The 17,625-nt window shown below is 39.5% G+C and overlaps 1 protein-coding gene across 1 annotated transcript in view; it reads left to right on the top strand.

Annotated features, from left to right (window-relative positions):
• The window catches only part of MSH3 (mutS homolog 3), a 187,929-nt gene that overhangs the window by 66,257 nt on the left and 104,047 nt on the right, over positions 1 to 17,625 (top strand). The window contains exons 11-12 of the mRNA XM_080804700.1: positions 1,627 to 1,711; positions 4,308 to 4,417. Coding sequence (XP_080660826.1) covers positions 1,627 to 1,711; positions 4,308 to 4,417 — 195 coding nt within the window. The remainder of the gene's footprint in view (positions 1 to 1,626; positions 1,712 to 4,307; positions 4,418 to 17,625) is intronic.

The raw sequence follows: 17,625 nt of genomic DNA, 5'->3' as shown, positions 1-17,625 counted from the left end.
ACTGGCTGGGTATCAGCTCGAGTCCAGGCTCTCAATTCTTCCATTTTGGATCTTTGACCATAAAGGTCACTTGTCAGCTACACAGCAAATCACTGCCTAATTGTTTCTTCCTGAAAATAAAGTTTTACATTTTATTCTCGTCCCTGGGTGTTTTATGGAGATTTCTGGGTTTTAGGACTCAAAGGAAACCAGCCAACCAACCCGAACTGTCTTCCCTGTAGGAAGATGGCAGACATTTGTTGAGCGTGCGTGTGCTGCTGGGCTCAGCAAGTGTTGCAAAATGCATGACATAAATAACTCTTGCCTTCAAGGGACTTAGATCTGTTAATGAGGATAGCAGAAGAACATGAAATTGCTCTAATCCGAAGCAAATTAAGTTAACTGCCCTAAGAAGGAGTGAAAGGTAGATACACACACCTGCTGTCTGTCAGTGTTGGAGTTGCCTCCCTCTAAAAATCATTAACAAGGTATCACTGGAAACTACATCAAATCTATCAGAGAAATCATGCTGCTAAAGGACAGTTCTTACTTGGCAATATTCCTAATATGCAGCAAGGTATTTTTTTTTCCAGGGTTCTGGAGCTTCAGTTGGGGGAGTTATCTAGAAGTAAAGGCATCTCTCAGTGAGCACTGGCTCTGATTTTAGGCTCTGGACTCCTGGATGAAGCTTTGTTTCCATAACTGGCTTGGGAACGTGGATTATATTTAGATCTTCTCACAGCCGTGTGAGAAGTATAGTAGTTTATAATGCAAACATTCATGCTTTTCCTCCAAATAGTTTAGTGACTTGCCGTTATTTTTCTTGCCTTTAAAAATAAGCTATAAAATCTGTAAGTACTGTTGATAGAAACATAAAGGAAATTGGATTACTGTATTAGTAATGCATTGATAAATGTACTTCTTAACATGAAAGATTGCTAAGGACAGAATTGGAATTGTGTGTACACTTATTAATCATTGCAACTCAGTACGCAAGTCTGAAATTTACTGAACTTTAATCTCATTTGGGATAGTTTTAGGGACAGAGAGAGAGACAATTCTTTGAGCTTAAGAAAATATTTTTGCTACTTTTTTAGTTTTATACTCCACCAAAACGTTAGCTCCAATAATGTGTGTTGTTAATTATAGAGTAAATACCATTTGTTGTACATATCAGAATGTTGATTAAAAGCTGTTAGAGGGTTTATCAAGATGATTTCATGCTAAAGAATAAGGAGGATGTTTTAAAATATCTTGACATATTTTTCTAGCTAATTGCATAGCTTTTCCAGAAGATACTACCACATGCTATGCTGATAATAAAAGACTGTGTTTGGTTCTATTCCTGGTAATGCAAAAAAGAGATGTTGGTACCATTTACTTCCTTGTGCTTGTTTATGGTGTGAGACAACTATCTTTTTGCATCAGTCTGTTTAATGGCACCAGCATCAATGGAAGACAGTATCCCAATGAATACTTGTTTTGCTCCTTTTGGTTTGATTTTCCATCAGATAACTCATTTTTGTCATAATGGTATTGGAATATTTAGTTTTAGTTTTTAACATTTCTTTATGTACTTATATCATGGCTAAATTGGTTTTAAAAATTTCTTTATGCACTTATGGCTCACATTTCATTCTTTTACAGGAATTTTAAACAGTTGTCGGGTGAAATGGAATTTATGACAATTAATGGAACAACATTAAGGAACCTTGAAATCCTACAGAATCAGGTCAGGTAAACATAAAGGCTAATTGATTCAAAATGGTTTTGAAAAAAAATTTGAAATAAGGTGGCAGTCTGTTCTTAAGAGTGAAGCTGAGAATAGGAATATTGTCTTTAGCTGATGACTCTACCCATTATCTATTTATTAACTGATAATTGCAGAACCCATTTTTTTGAGAATGAAGTATATGAAATACTTCCCTGGGGGTTACTTTGGAAACTATAGAGCTGTTCTTCTTAATTATTGAAGTGACATTCCCATCCTGATAATTTCTGTAACAAATATTTGTTTGGAAAGGCATCATCTTTCAAAATTAATATAAAGTGGATTTTTTGTCTGTTTCATTATTTTCTTTTTAATATTTTATTTATGTATTTGACAGAGATCACAAGGAGGCAGAGAGTCAGGCAGAGCTGGGGAGGGTGAAGCAGGCTCCCTGCTGAGCAGAGAGCCTGATGCGATCTGGGGCTTGATCCCAGGACCCTGGGATCATGACCTGAGCCAAAGGCAGAGGCGTTAACCCACTGAGCCACCCAGGCACACCTTGTTATATTTTTTCTACATACCTTTAACTTTCCACTGAAATGTCTTTAGTCTTACTATCCAACATATAAAACAAGTTACTGTGATACTCAATTAGATTTTAAGATGCATAAATTTCATTTCACAAACTTCCATCATTATTTATTTGCCCTTTATTGATGAATTAGGAAGATAATGGAGACATTAAATTGATTGCTTTCATTTATTAAATTATCGCTTAGAGATAAGATTTTATATAATGTTCATAACACAAAGCCATAGAAATAAAAAGCAGTTCCAAATCATTTGAGTAAGTAGTTGAAAAGCTGAACCGTCTGACTTAAATGGTTTAAGGCTCTTCAGAAATATTTATTACTGTTGTAAATTAAAGTAAATGCTGAATTTATTTTCCTAACTCCTAAATTTGTATATTACTAACTGCTTTCTCTCATTTAGTTCCTCCCTCTCCCGGGCTATCCTTGTATACTAGAGTCAACTCTACTTTAATTCCATAACATTTTGATCTTGTTGTTAAATTATCAGGAAATTGAGAATTTTCCCCACAGATCTTTCTCATCAACTCTGTATACATTGCCCAATAGGAAAGGAGTAGTAGAATGAAAAGGACATTTCTTGGATGAAGAAGAGCTAGTGGTCAGACCCTGAAGACACAGGCCCTGGCATTCCTAGCTAGCTTAATTCTGCCACTTCTTCCCTGTTCAAATCCTATTGCTGTGGAGTCAGTTCTGAAAATAAATTCCTAAGGCAAACATACCCTTAAAAGCTCTTTTATTGTCAGGACTTGGGCCATTATAGAAACAGAAGCTAAGAATTCACATCTTTGGCTTGTCTTTGCACTTGAACTGAACTGGCCTCTGTTACCATGGAGCAGTGGAAAGGGGTAATGAGGAGGGGACTGGGTATCAGGGTGAGCAGTGAAATAACTGTTTCCCTCCCACCTCCCACCCCTCCCTCTCTTGTCTGAGCCTGGTTCTTCAGTGATGCAGGAACTAATTGGAAAATTATTTCCACCCACTGTCCTCTTCTTCGGACCCTTTGCTGTACGTAGGCTAGTGGGGCTCTTGACTCTGAAGAAATGTTGCTGTTGTTGATATGGACTGCCTTCGTCAGTCAGCTCATCCTCAAGGGAGCCTTCTGTGACCTGTGGCTTCTGTGTGTGCTCTGCTTTAAACTGCTAAGGCCTGGCAGCTTTTGACTTGCCTTAGTTAATTTCTGCCAAGTGGCATCTTGTGTTAATTATGTGTCGTTTCTCCCACACTTGGATATAAGTACCCTAAGGGAGGGACCATGTCTGAATATACCTTTGCATCTGAGTACATTGGAGTATTCTGGAAGTACCTGCTTGCTGACTTGAAGGAAAACAAAAAAGTTTAAAAAAAAAAAACCAACTTAGGTGAAAGCAATTATATGTTCCAAATAAGATTTAAACCTATTAATTGACTTTTTGTCATACAGTGAAACCTTGGTTAAAATTACCTATCATTTCTAGTTAAATTTTTTTTAGTCATTCAACTTGAAAGTAGCAGAGCATAGATCGATAATTTTTTACTGAGGATTTAATAAAGCAGACTAAAATAAAATCTTTCCAGGGTGAATTCCTATAGTGCAGTTCAGTTATAGTTCCATCTCTGGTACCTTTTACTTGTTCAGTGTTTTCATGGGAGCATCAGTCCTTAGAACTCAGAGGCCGGGGAGGATACTGAATTGCCAAAGGAAATTAAATTATCTTAACTGTATTTCCCAAGGCAGAAAAGTCTGTATGTTTAAAATGCTTAGGACAAACATATATTTTAAAAGATTTCTGAATATTCTTAGTTAACCAAAAGCACACATAGAACTGTCCGTTTTCTGTGCAGATATCAATACTTTATATCGTGTATGTGTGTTCATGTGTACATGCGTTCATCAAACATTAAATGAACACCTTTTATGAGCCATACTTTAATGATAGGCATCTGTAACATTAAAAACATGGACTAATTAAGGCATGTGAGCAACTAGCAGTTTTGGTACAAATGCAATGTCCAGTTAATAAAACTTTTCTTCTGGTTTTTCTTAGACTGACATGAAAACCAAAGGAAGTTTACTTTGGGTCTTAGACCATACTAAAACTTCATTTGGGAGACGGAAGTTAAAGAAATGGGTGACCCAGCCACTCCTTAAACTAAGGTAAAGGGAATTGTTTTTTGTGTGTTTAATCTGAAATTATATAAAGTGGTGAAATTAAATAGGTTAGCCTCCTTAAAATCAAGGTTACCATAGTTAAAAGAACAGAATTTTAGGGGCACCTGGCTGGCTGATTCAGAGGAGTAGGGACTCTTGATCTTGGGGTTATGAGTTCGAGCTCCATGTTGGGTGTAGAGATTACTAAAAATAAATAAAGAAAAAAACCCGGAATTTTAAATTGGAGATTTTATTTTGTATCTGTCAATACACTGTCTAGTATTGTGAGGTTGTTTCCTTTGTCCCCAGCAGTGAGTCAGCTTGAAGATGGGAAGACATGGGGTGTGTCCAGGCAAAGTGAGTTATCAGTCAGTTTGGGTCATGCACAGCATAAGAGTAGGGAGGAGAGGGTTCAAGAGCTGGGCCACTTCCTTTCGTGGAGGGCTTTGAAGGCTAGCCTGAATTGGTAGCCAGGCAAAGTTAATCCAAGGAGTCTGAGCATGGGAGTGCTGGGATCAGAGCTGGGCTTGTATGTGGGATGGAACAAAGTGGTGCGGGGGAGCAAGTTAGCAAGTTCATGAAGAGGTTCTGAGGGACCTGAGCTAAAGCCGGAACAGTAGAGATCTGAAGGAGGGGTTAGGTATGAGACATTTGGGAAGGTAGATGAGTAAACTAGGAGCACCTAGTTTTGCTGAATCTAGTGCCTAAAATGCAGCTTTTTCCGAGCTTGTCTGCCCCTTGCAGTCCTTGGGACTAATGTGGACCCAAGGGGGCTTCGCAGACACTGATGCCTGTGTCTAAACCCTTAGCAAGTGTGATTTAATCGGTCTCCAGTGTGGCCTGGGAATTGGAGTTTTTCAGTGCTCCCCAGATGTTTCTGATACTCAGATAAATTTGGAGACTCTGACCTGTCCCTTAGTGGAAGCCCCATGAATGTTTACTGAATGAATGAAGGCTGTTATTTATTGCGTTCTTACTCTTGTACCACTCTTTAATACTCAAAAGTGGATTCTGAGGTAGGTCCTTGAGATGAGTAAACAGATTCAGAGCTTCAGTAACTTGCTTAACGCTTCACAGCTGGTGGAGTCCAGGCTTTAAAACAGTATTGACTCCAGAGCCAAGCAGGCACTTAACCATTCTGAACCACTTCCTAAAGAGCTAGACCAGAGAGCGTGGTGTGCTGTTAGAACTGCTGTGTGTCCGCTCTGTCAGCTGAGTGAGTCAGCCCACTAAGTCCTTGCGTCCTGCATCCTGTCCTGTGTGCCTGCCTCCCCATGCCATGTTCTCACCTTTGAAATGGTAAACTGCCTCCTCACAGGGTTGCCCTCAGGGGTAAGATGAGACAGGAACCCTAACTACCACTTTTGAGCTCTTTATTACATGGCAAGCACTGTACTAGGGGCCTTGTATACATTGTAGCTTTTAAACTACACAAGAGCCTCCCTCTTGGCTGCATATTACACTGAGCCAAGTGAATAGTCGTCTTCAGCAAAGGACAGCACATGTTGTTGGTGCTAGTAAGAAGCTTAAGACACTGTTGTGGTGATGATCATTACCAAACACTGCAGGATTTTAGCGGGTCACTCCAGTTTTTCTTCTTGACCATAAAGACCTTCAGACAGGGGAAACTGACTGGGTAAAAAGACATTCTGGAAATGGAAGTACATTTGACCCTTGAACAACCCAGGTCTGAACTGTGCAAGTCCACTTGTATGCGGATTTTTTTCTGATACAGTATAGTATCGTAAATGTGTTTCCTTGTGATTTGCATAACCCTTTCTTTCCTGTAGCTTACTTTGTTATGATATATTATGTATGTATATAATACATACATAAAATATGTGTTTATTGGCTATGTTATCAGGCTTCTGATCAGCAGTAGGCTATTAGTAATTAAGTAATAAGTAATAAGTAATTAAGTAATAAGTATTAAGTCAGTAATAAGTATAATAATAATAAAAATAAGTAATAAGTAATTAAGTCAGATTTTTGACTGTTGTCTGGGGAACAGCGCCCCTAATCCCCACATTGTTCAAGGGTCAACTGTGTCTCCTTGGTTCAGTACTGAAATGAGGTAAGAATGCCTTGGGGAGCAAAAACAGACAAGATGGCTTTCTGCAGAAAGTGTGGAAAGACGTCTACCTAAGCAACCATAGCACCTCTTATATTCTTATTTGCTTGGTTAAAATATTCGGCAGAAACAGTCAGTAGCAGACTTTTCATGTAAATTAAAAATTTTATTTCTACTGTTAAATTTGTTTTCTATAACTAGGATTAATTTGAGATAGATTCAGTAGACCATATTGTATGCTTTGTAGGAGCTGAATCATGTAACTCTTGGGATCATACTTTCCTAGGAAGGCTGAAAGAAAATATGCCATGTATAATTTACATATAGTGCTATATTAGTTTCACATGTACAATGTCATGATTCAGCAATTCTATACATTACTCAGTACCCATCAAGATAAGGGTACTCTTTATCCCCCTTACAAACTATTTTACCTATCTTCCCACCCACCTTCCCTCTGGCAACTACCAGTTTGTTGTCTGTATTTAAGAGTTTGTTTTTTTATAAATAGGTCATGTGTTGTGACCTCTGCTTTTTATCAGTTCTCCAAGTTTAGGCAAGATTTTTCACTGTAGTTCTCTGTCTTCCTCTAGTAAATGAATGTCATGTTGGCAAGTCATTCATCCTAAGACCTTCTAAAATTAAATTATATTGAATTCATTTGTTGAGGTTCTGTCTTTGAATTCCTTCTGCTGCTTTGAGTTGATATGATTTTATATATAAACACCATACATAGTTTTTTGGTTTTGTCTAAAAGCCTTATAATACAAATTCTCTTTGTTAATACTGGAAGAAATGGGAAAAAGAAAACTTTGGGTAGTATGGGATGAGTCTCTAAAATATTGTTTCAGGCAAAATATTAATTTCCAAGGAAGATTTGTTCATCTTGGAAGAAAGATTCAAGAGTTGGTGGTCTACTCTGTGTTTTAAAATAGTAAACAAAAATAAGTTGTGGCTTTACTTTGTGGGTACCTCTTCTGCCTGCACCTTAAATATGGACGTTCCCCCCAGGGCTCTCTCCTGGGACCTCTTCTCACTTTCTGCGCTACTTAGGATCCCACCTGGGGTCATGATTTCTGTAGATCCTGTGCTGATGACTTGGTCACATTATCTGCAGCAGCTCTATGTTCACATCTGCTGGGACATCTCTGCCTCAGGAAATACTCCATTTGAATGCTGAATGAAACAGATTGGAAACAAAGCATGTCCTTTAGTGAGACAGTGACTTCTTGGAAATGAAGATGTGTGTGTGTGTGTGTGTGTGTGTGTGCCCGTCCATCCCCCACATGTGCATGTATATGTGTACACACATACAGAGCAGGGTATCATTAACCACAAGGCAGAATCTGAGAAGTCAGTCCCTTCCCTTCTGGTGGATGGATTATTTGGTTCAATAGTGAAAACACTGGATTTCTGGCAAGACGTAGTATTATATGATCTTGCCTTTTCGTAAAATCACTTTTTATGAAAGGCAGTCAGATGAAAGCCTTTTTCATGAAAGGTTTTTTTGTTTATTGAGGGAACTCAGTATCTCCAAGCCTCTGGTCTTACCCTTCTGTTTCTGTCTGTACTACCAGTTGATTACTTTAAAGAAAATGTCTATCTGATTATCTTGTTCCCTACAGTTTGCAGTTCTCACAACACGCTGAGGTGTCATTTATTTCTGGACCTTTGTACGGTCTGTTTCTTTTGTCTAAAGTGGAAACTGTACTCCTCTCTGTTTCCATTCACGTGTGCTGCCTGCTTCTTCACAGTTTTCTTGGCTATCTGCTCATCCTCTGCGTATCCTTTTAATGTGGGTGTTTCAGAGACCTAAACCTTAGGAGCTGAGCTTTCTTCCTTCCCTAAACCTCCTCTCACTCCTTCTCAGTGTCTCCTGCCCCTACCCCTATGAACATACCGGTTCCCATGACTGTAAATACCAAATGTCAGTGACTCCCAGATTTGTATCTCTAGTCTTTATTCTCTCCTGTTCCGCAGGCTTATCAGCTTAGGTTCATAAACACATAGGTGTATCAGACATCTCAAACTTCCTGTTCCTCCTTCTGGTTTTCCCATTCCAGGAACCAGCACTTCACTGAACAAGTTGCTTAGACCAGAAACCTGGAAGTTATCCTGGACATTTCCTATTTGGCAATCATGTCCAATCTAATACTAAGTCCTGTTGCCTTTAGCTCTAGAATATATCCAGAGTCTGTGCGTGTCTTGCCATCTCCACTGCCATCACCCCACCCTGGTCTAAGCTACATTAGTCCTCACTTGGACAGGTGCAGTATCCTCCTAACTCATTTCTTTTTCAAGATAAAGACTGTATCATGCTCTCCCTTCCCTTAAACTCTCCATTAGGCTTGTACTTCACGTAAAGTTAAAATTTTCTCTCATGACTCTTCTGTCTGACTCTCCCCTGCATTCATGCATTCGTCATCTTCTGGTCACTCTGGCCTTTCTTTGGTTCCCAAGCAACCCAGAGCTTTTTCTCATCTTGTGGTCTTTGCATTTGGTGGCTCTCTACCCCAGAGTGTTCTTTATCTCTTCAGTCTTCATGTGCTGACTCCTCTTTTCAGTCTCACCTTTAAAGTGTCATTCTTCAGAGAGATTTTCTCTGATTGCCTAATCTTAGTTAGGTTCCTTGTATCATTCTTCATTAGCATATAGGAGTTATCTTTTTGTTTTGTTTTGTTTTTTTGTTTTTGTTTATTTGATATTTATCTCCCACTAAATTGTGTTTCATTTATAGCAAGCATTCAATAAATATTTATTTCTTAAAAGATTCTATTTATTTATTTGATGGAGAGAGAAGAAACACAAGCAGGGGGAGTGGGAGAGGGAGAAACAGGCTTCCTGCTGACCAGGGAGCCTGATGTGAGGCTCTATCCCAGGACCCCGGGATCATGACCTGAGCTGAAGGCAGACGCTTAATGACTGAGCCACCCAGGCGCCTCTCAATAAATATTTATTGAATGGATTATTAAAATAATGAGTCATTCAGGACCTAACTCAGCTGTCTCCTTTGAGAAGTTGTTCTTTTTCTCCTTTTTTCCTCATAGAAAATTAACTCACCTCAGTTTTGTTAAGCCCCTTATCCTTCCATCACTAACCCACACAGAATGAATTGGGGGCTCCTAGTGCTTTGAATATAATAGATGATCAAGAAATTATGAGTAAATGAATCCATTTGAAAATCTTAGGGTTCTAAGTGGGCTTTGAAGATAAAGGCACTCCTCTGTCAGAGAAGTTTATTTTTCTAAGAAAAACTCCTTGACTTTAAAAGCACCTTGGAAGCACTTTTCCTTCATATGATTCCTTGTTTTAGTGGAACAATTGCTTGGTCAGGAATGAAAACATCAACACTTAACAGTGGCAGAAATTGTTTGGCTATGTCTTGCATTCTCATCAACTCTTAGTGGAATTAGTAGTAAATAGAAGTTACTTGGCATAAGTCACATGACTTAGTTAACTGAAGCCAGGTTGAGTGATGGGATGGGGCCATCTTGCCACCTTAGCCATAGCTGGTTTTAAGTATCGTGTAGAAGTTTATTTATTGTTTATTGAGGTAAGAATGCCTTGGGGCATTCTCACAGCTCTGAACACATCTGAACTGGAATGTTTTTGCTTAGAAATATTTGAAATTAGAAATTAGAAATTGAATTCAATTAGAAATTAGAAAAATTAGAAATACACTGTGATTTTCCAATGACTCTTTTAAGGCCATGCCTATATAATTTAAATTCCATAATGGGTGGATTAGATAGTGTATTAGTTTGCTGGGAGTAAAAAAAGTATCACAAACTGGATAGCTTAAACAACACACATTTGTCTCACAGCTCTTTCTGAGTTCTCAGAGGGAGAAGCTGTTCTGTGCCTTGCTCCTAGCTTTTGGTGGTTTGCTGGCAGTCTTTGGTATCACTTGGCTGCTAGATGCTTCTCTTTTCTGTCTGTTTTCACATTCACATGGTGTTCTTCCTGTGTGCATATCTGTTCACATGATAGTCTTTCAGTAAGGTTGTAATCATATTGGATTGGGGGCCTCCCATATTCCAGTATGACCTTGTCTTAACTAATTACATCTACAATTACCCTGATTCCAACTACAGTCAGATTCTGAGACACAGGGGTTTAGGACTTCACCATGTATTTTTTGTTCATACAATTCAACCCATAATAGGTATGCTCAATAATTTCATCTTTCCTCCTTTTTGGCGCAAACAGATTGAATATATTCATCTCTTGGATGGAAACAAGTATTTTGATTATCATTTAAATGTGTTACACATTTATTCAACATCTGAAGTGATGTTGTAAAGAACCCTGAATTTTGTAAGTTGCAAACATTCTGTAATTTTGTGCCTGAAGTACAGTACTCTGAAAAATCATCCATCAGTCTCATTTTTGAAAAGCTCTCTGGTCTGTATCTGTCCAGGTGAAGGTATTTATACTAAATGTTAGGCTCATTTTTAGAAAGAGACATTTGTATGTGGGAAAAAAAGAGTAAGGAAAATCTTTAGGTAGAAAGGAGCAGAGGTCCAGATCTAAAGGTTGAGGAGAGAAAAGTAGCTGTGGTGGGAAGGGAGAGGGCTGAGGGCTTCGAGGTAAGATGTGTTACTCTCTAAGTGGGCTGTGTGTGGGAGTGGACAGAAAATGGCAGCACAGAAAACTGATGTCCGTGTTGCATTTTTTGAGTCTGTGATATGTCTATTAATTCTTCCAACTATCCTCGGAGATAGTTATTATTTCATTTTATAGGTGTGGAATACTGAGACCAGGTTATTTATCCAAGATAATCCAGCTAGCACATAGGGCCCATCTAGAAGCATACTTGGGGAGTTATTAGGACTTGACCTCTAGTTTTTGTTTTGTTTTGTTTTGTTTTATTTTGACACAGAGAGAGAGAGCACAAGTAGGCAGAGCAGCAGGCAGAGGGAGAGGGAGAAGCAGGCTCTCCACTGAGCAGGGAGCCCGATGTGGGGCTCGATCCCAGGACCCCGGGGTCATGACCTGAGCCAAAGGCAGCTGCTTAACCGTCTGAGCCACCCAAGTGCCCCATTGACCTCTAGTTCTGCTTCCTTCATCCAGTGGTGTCACTTTGTAAAAGTTATGAATTTTGCTACACCCTCTATTTCTTTACCTGTAAAGTGGGAGCTCTAATACGTAGTTCACAGGGTTGTTGTGAGGACCAAATGAGACAGTATATAGAAAGAGTTGCTCTGGTTCCTAGGATCACTTATGTGGTTCAGGAAAATAGCTGTGGTCTTTATAATTGGTTATAATTTGTCATAAAAAAACTGAAAGCAACCTAGTTATTAATAGGATAGTAGAAAAATAAATTGTTATCTAGTCTTACATTAGGATATGCTAACAGCAGTTAAAATAAAGACAGGGGTCAGATGACCCAGCTGGAGGCTTTCTGTGTTGACTGGGTGGAGGCTGGGGGCCACTGTCAGGTGTCCCGCCTCTGTCTGGTCAGGTCTCCTGAGTCTAGTCCGTGCTTGTGTTATATATTTCGCCTGTAGCTGCAGTCAGGATTGTGAGGAGAATTTGCAAGGAACACTGGTGAGTAGGTAGTGTCTTTGTCCATCTCCTCTCAGAATGACGCATCCGTTAGCAATTGAGCTCTGTCGTTCTGTGTGGTTGGGCTTGGATCACAACCTTTCTCATTTATTTAATGCTCTAAGCCTGACTCCGTCCTGGGACCTTAGGAAGCCCAGCCTCATGTTCTGACTGACTCAGAACATGTTAACACTAAAGGTCACGCATTGGTTAGAGAAACTAACTTCTCAACAGCAAAAAAAACACCACGCAGTTTTATAGCTCTGACAGTGGAAATGGATTTCTTCTTTTTCTTCTTTGCATAACCAGTCCAAGATCTTGCCATATTGAGGGTGAGCTGGAACTCCTCACAAAGGCATTTAGGAACTCCACAGGCTATTCAGTCTTAAACATGTGATTTCTGAGGTCAGCCTGGGCATTGACATCCAGCCAGAGGAAAGGGACAGAGCATGGAGGACATATTTTTGGCTTACCAGGTCTTGTAGTGGCAAATATCATTTTTGCTTACCCGTCCTTGACTAGAACTCATTCTGATGGTCTCACTTAACTGCAGGGGAGGTTGACAAATGTTTGTCAAGGAGGAAGAAGACATATGTAATGAATACCTAGCAGTCTATTGCCAGAGATGGACTATTTTTCCTTTAAATTTGTATTGTTTTTTCAACTGTGTTGTATTCTTTTTTTTTTTTTACACAGTTAAATGATGAACTTATTTAAATTTCCGAATAGGCAACACCTTTACATAATTGCAGAGCTTAAAAATGGAAAAAGAGGGGCGCCTGGGTGGCTCAGTGGGTTAAAGCCTCTGCCTTCGGCTCAGGTCATGATCCCAGGGTCCTGGGTTTAAAACCTCTGCCTTCGGCTCAGGTCATGATCCCAGGGTCCTGGGATCGAGCCCTGCGTTGGGCTCTCTGCTCAGCAGGGAGCCTGCTTCCCTTCCTCTCTCTCTGCCTGCCTCTCTGCCTACTTGTGATCTCTGTCTGTCAAATAAAGAAATAAAATCTTTAAAAAAAAAAAAGGAAAAAGAGGGGTGCCTGGGTAACTCAGCTGGTAAGCATCTGGCTTTGGCTTAGGTCATGATCCCAGTGTCCTTGGATTGTGATCCCGGTGTCTGGTGTCCTGGGTTCATGATCCCAGCATCCTAGGACTGAGCCTCACTTCGGGGATCCCTGCTGAGTGGGAATCTGCTTCTCTCTCTCCCTCTGCTCGTCCCCCAGCTCGTGTTCTCTCCCTCCCTCTCAAATAAATAAAAAAATCTTAAGAAAAGCAAAAAGATGTATATTGAAATGTTTGTCTCTCATCCCTGACCCACATCTGCTTAGTTCCTATTAGATAATTATGGTTATTATTTTCTTGTGTATCTTTCCAGAGACTGTCTGTTTTACTTTTTATTTTTACTTTTTAAGATTTTATCTATTTATTTGGCAGAGAGAGACACAGCAAGAGGAGGAACACAAGCAAGGGGATTGGGAGAGGGAGAAGCACGCTTCCTACTGGGCAGAGAGCCCTATGCAGGCCTCAGTCCCAGAACCTGGGATCGTGACCTGAGCCAAAGGCAGCTGCTTAATGACTGAGCCACCCAGGCGCCCCAAAACTTTCAGTGTTAAAAAATAAACAATAAATAGGAATATATAGTCCTCCATCCCTTTTTACGTGGATGGGGCATAATATACACAATACTCTTTGCTTGTTTCCCTTAATAGTATAAGATAGTTACATTAAATTTTGTATTACTATCTCAGTGACAAGGCGTTCCTACACTCAAAAAGTTTCTAATCTAGGGGCACCTGGGTGGCTCAGTGGGTTAAGCCTCTGCCTTCGGCTCAGGTCATGATCTCAGGGTCCTGGGATCGAGCCCCGCATCCGGCTCTCTGCTCGGCAGGGAGCCTGCTTCCCCCCCCCCCGCCCCCCGCCGGCCTCTCTGTCTATTTGTGATCTCTGTCTCTCAAATAAATAAATAAAAATCTTTAAAAAAAAAAAAGTTTCTAATCTAATTTGGTCCAGGGATAATCTAGTGAGCACGAGATGCAGATAGGGAAAGCTTTCGTACCTAAGATAAAATTCTTACCTGTTACACGCTGTATAGCTCAGTAGCACAATTATAGCAAATGAAGAATACTTTTTAAATTCAAATTAATTTTTAGAAAACTTTAAATAGAATTACGCATATTAAAGTAGAATTAAGCATGCTAAGGTTATTCTTGGTATTTAAACCACATAAATCATTGAAATTAGCAAAACTGAAAATTGTTGGTGTTAGGAAATAGATCCCTGACTATTGATTACATTTTTGTGTAATTTTCTACAGCACTAAGTACATTCTAGTGATAGTTCATTCTCTTGAATAATTAAATGACTTTTATTTTGGTAAACTCATATGTTTGGAGTATTAATGGTTTATTTCTAATTCATAACTCTGGCCTAAATGACAGAGTAATAAAATGTTATGTATTTCCTCCTTGTACCATTTAATTTGTATTAACAGAACTAAATGCCATTTTAAACTCTCCAGAACTTGTTGCCCTGAACTACATCAGGAGGCCCTCTTTATTCTTTGTGGTTTGCCATGTGCCATGAACCTGCCAGCAGTGTTCACCTTTGGTGACTGTGGTTTTCCTCAGCCCAGTGAGACACAGTCCTGCTCACAGATGGGAATGAAGAGCAGTAGGCGGTGCGTAGCTGAGAGCTGAGATTGGTTGGTGTTGCCCCTGCCTCTTGCCGTGTGAATGTATGAGCAGAAACTGATGCTGCCAAGAAAAAAGTGACCCCAAGCACCCCTTACCCAAGCGTCTGCCGACTTAGTTCCTATGGAGGAGCCGGTGTCTCTTGGCTTAGATCCAGGAGTCTGCCGCTGGCCTCTGCTTTGTTCTGTAGTAACCAGGCCTCCAGGGAAGTCTAAACTGGTTCGCGTGACCAGCAGGAAAGGGCAGCTTCCCTTGGTGCTGAGGAGAAGATATGCAGGAGAGAGTGAGGAGGGAGAGTTGGAGATCTTTTCTTTCTTGGTTCTTCCAGTTTTGTTTTTCTCTCTTTGCGCCCTTACCGGTGGGGATTTTCAGAATACACCGCCTCAAAATGCTGTGGGAGGACTTCATTTCCTGTGGCTGTAATGTCATTAAAAGTACTTCCCTATCTGAAATAACTAGATATGCTGTATAAAGCATAAAACATCATTTTTGGACATAGCCAATCTTAATAAATAATAATAGTGATAAGGGGAAAAACTGAGGGAACAGATTTAAGAAGAAGCTGGAAATGGGAGTTGATTTTTTTTTTTTAAAACATATAATGTATTATTTGCTTCAGGGGTACAGGTCTGTGAATCATCAGGCTTACACACTTCACAGCACTCACCATAGCACATACCCTCCCCAATGTCCATAACTCAACCACCCTCTCCCTACCCCCTTCCCCCCGGCAACCCTCAGTTTGTTTTGTGAGATTAAGAGTCTCTTATGGTTTGTCTCCCTCCCCATCTGATCTTGTTTCACTTTTTCCTTCCCTACCCCCAAGTCCCCCTCTCTGCCTCTCAAATTCCTCATATCAGGGAGATCATATGATAATTGTCTTTCTCTGATTTTTTACTTATTTCGCTCAGTATAATACCCTCTAGTAATGGGAGTTGATTTTGCTGCTGCTGTTGCTCCCCTAGGCCTTTGTAGACATTGGTAATCAAAAAGATTGGGTTTTTAAGAAGCCTTGTGGGGAACTGGAGTAAGGGCTTTGTGTCTAAGTTAGGGAGCCTATAGTAATGTGAGACCCTCAAAGGATCATAATTTCACTAAAGAGAGGGGAGAAGGAAATACTTTTGTCTTGGCGTATAGTCTTTACAGAGGGGGAATTTGCCAAGAATTCTCAACCCCAGTCTCACTCTTACTCAGGTTTGCTATTCCAATTTGTACTCTCTGTGTGGTCTGACAATTTCCAACTTGTGAAAGTTGTTTTAAGTGGTCCCATGCCTCAGGGTTCCTAGCAGGGTTCCTAGCAGAAGCAAATGCAGACACATCCCTGAAGGGATACATGCCTCCTAGGAATCCCAAAGAGAGAGCTCTACCATAAGCTCACAGACCACAGTTGCAAAAGACAGGGAAACAAGGAACTATGAATATGAGCGGAAATTATAAACAGCAGAATTAGAATCGCAAGACCTTCAGATAATGAGATTATGAGGATAAATATCAAAAGTTAGATGAAGTTAAAGTTAAAAGAAATACAAAAAAGATGAAAAATATGAGCACAAAACAAAAATGCCATCAAAGGAGAGTAGGTTGTTTTTTAAAAAGAACCACATAGAACTTTTAGAAATAGTGGGTGGGTTACACAGGAATAGGTGCAATAACTGTAATACAGGGTAATATCTGGGGAAATTACTGGAGTATAGCACAGAGAGACAGTACAATAAAGAATATAAGAAATTGAAAGACAAAAACGAATTAGGTGGTCTAACATAATCCTCATCAGATTTCCAGAGGAAAATTAGAGTAGGGAGAGAGATAGTATTCAGAGAGATTGCCCTTTGACAGTCCTTTATTAGGAGGAGAATTTCTCATATTTCATGAATGATATGAATCCTTAGGTTTAGGAAGCACAGTGGATCCAAAGCTTGAGAACAAATGAGAAATCCACACCTCACTAAATCACATGGAAACTGTATGCCAGCCACTACAGTCAGATATAAAAAAAATTACAGAGAGCAGAGAGCAAAGGAAGATCCCCTGTAATGCCCTAAAAATTACATAACTGATTTGGTTTCTAATTTCCCCACCTGTTCTCTGCTTCGTTTGCTTTCTTTCAGTGATTTCCTTTAGATTTGTTGAGTTGTTTTTTATTTTTCATTTAACCACTCCTTTCCCTGCCCAAAGCTTCATAGTTTGTATGTCTATTCCCGTTGTCTCTTGTTTCTGTTGATTCTTCCTCATCTAGTTGCTTTTTATGCTTGATTATCTTGGCGTACTGATTATATTCTTTGGAGATTTATTTTAAGAATAATGTGAGGGCTAGGATGAAGTTGCCTTCTAAGTTAGTTTGGTTCTGCCACATTCTTGAGTGGCACAACCATGCTGGGCCCATTTTAATTCAAGTTCAGCGTTTGGTGTGTTTTAGGTCATCCAAATGATGCTAACCCATGCTGCAAGTTCTTCTTCACTGTAAGTCTAGTTCATTGTTCAGCAGGACTCTTTAGTATAGAAGTGGCTTTGACGGCTGGATTTCTCCTCTGGGTTCTTGTTGTCTTTTAGATTTTGGTGTATTCATTCCTCACCATTTTGTTAGTTCTTTGATACTTTTAAGAATATGTTTTTCTATTTCATTTGGCTTTTAAATTGTCCTCATTAGAATGATATTATTATTACAATGGGAATCTGAAATTATAATTATAATTAGAATTAATCTCATTAGAATGATAATCTGAAAGTTCTGGTTCTCACTATTACCAAAAGCAAAAATCATACTATGCTTTTTTTCAAAGACTCAAGTTGATGTTCTAAACTGGTAATGGAGGGTTGCTGTCGGAAAATTTGTTCTGTTTAATATTCCAAAAAGGGTGAATTGTTGTCTGTTCCTAAAATGACGTGTCACTAGAATAGGAGTAATAAAAATC

Source organism: Martes martes (genome assembly GCF_963455335.1).
Source record: "Martes martes genome assembly, chromosome: 5".
NCBI lineage: Eukaryota > Metazoa > Chordata > Mammalia > Carnivora > Mustelidae > Martes > Martes martes.
The sequence above is the reverse complement of the archived record's forward strand: the minus strand, read 5'-3'. Positions and strand labels throughout refer to the sequence as shown.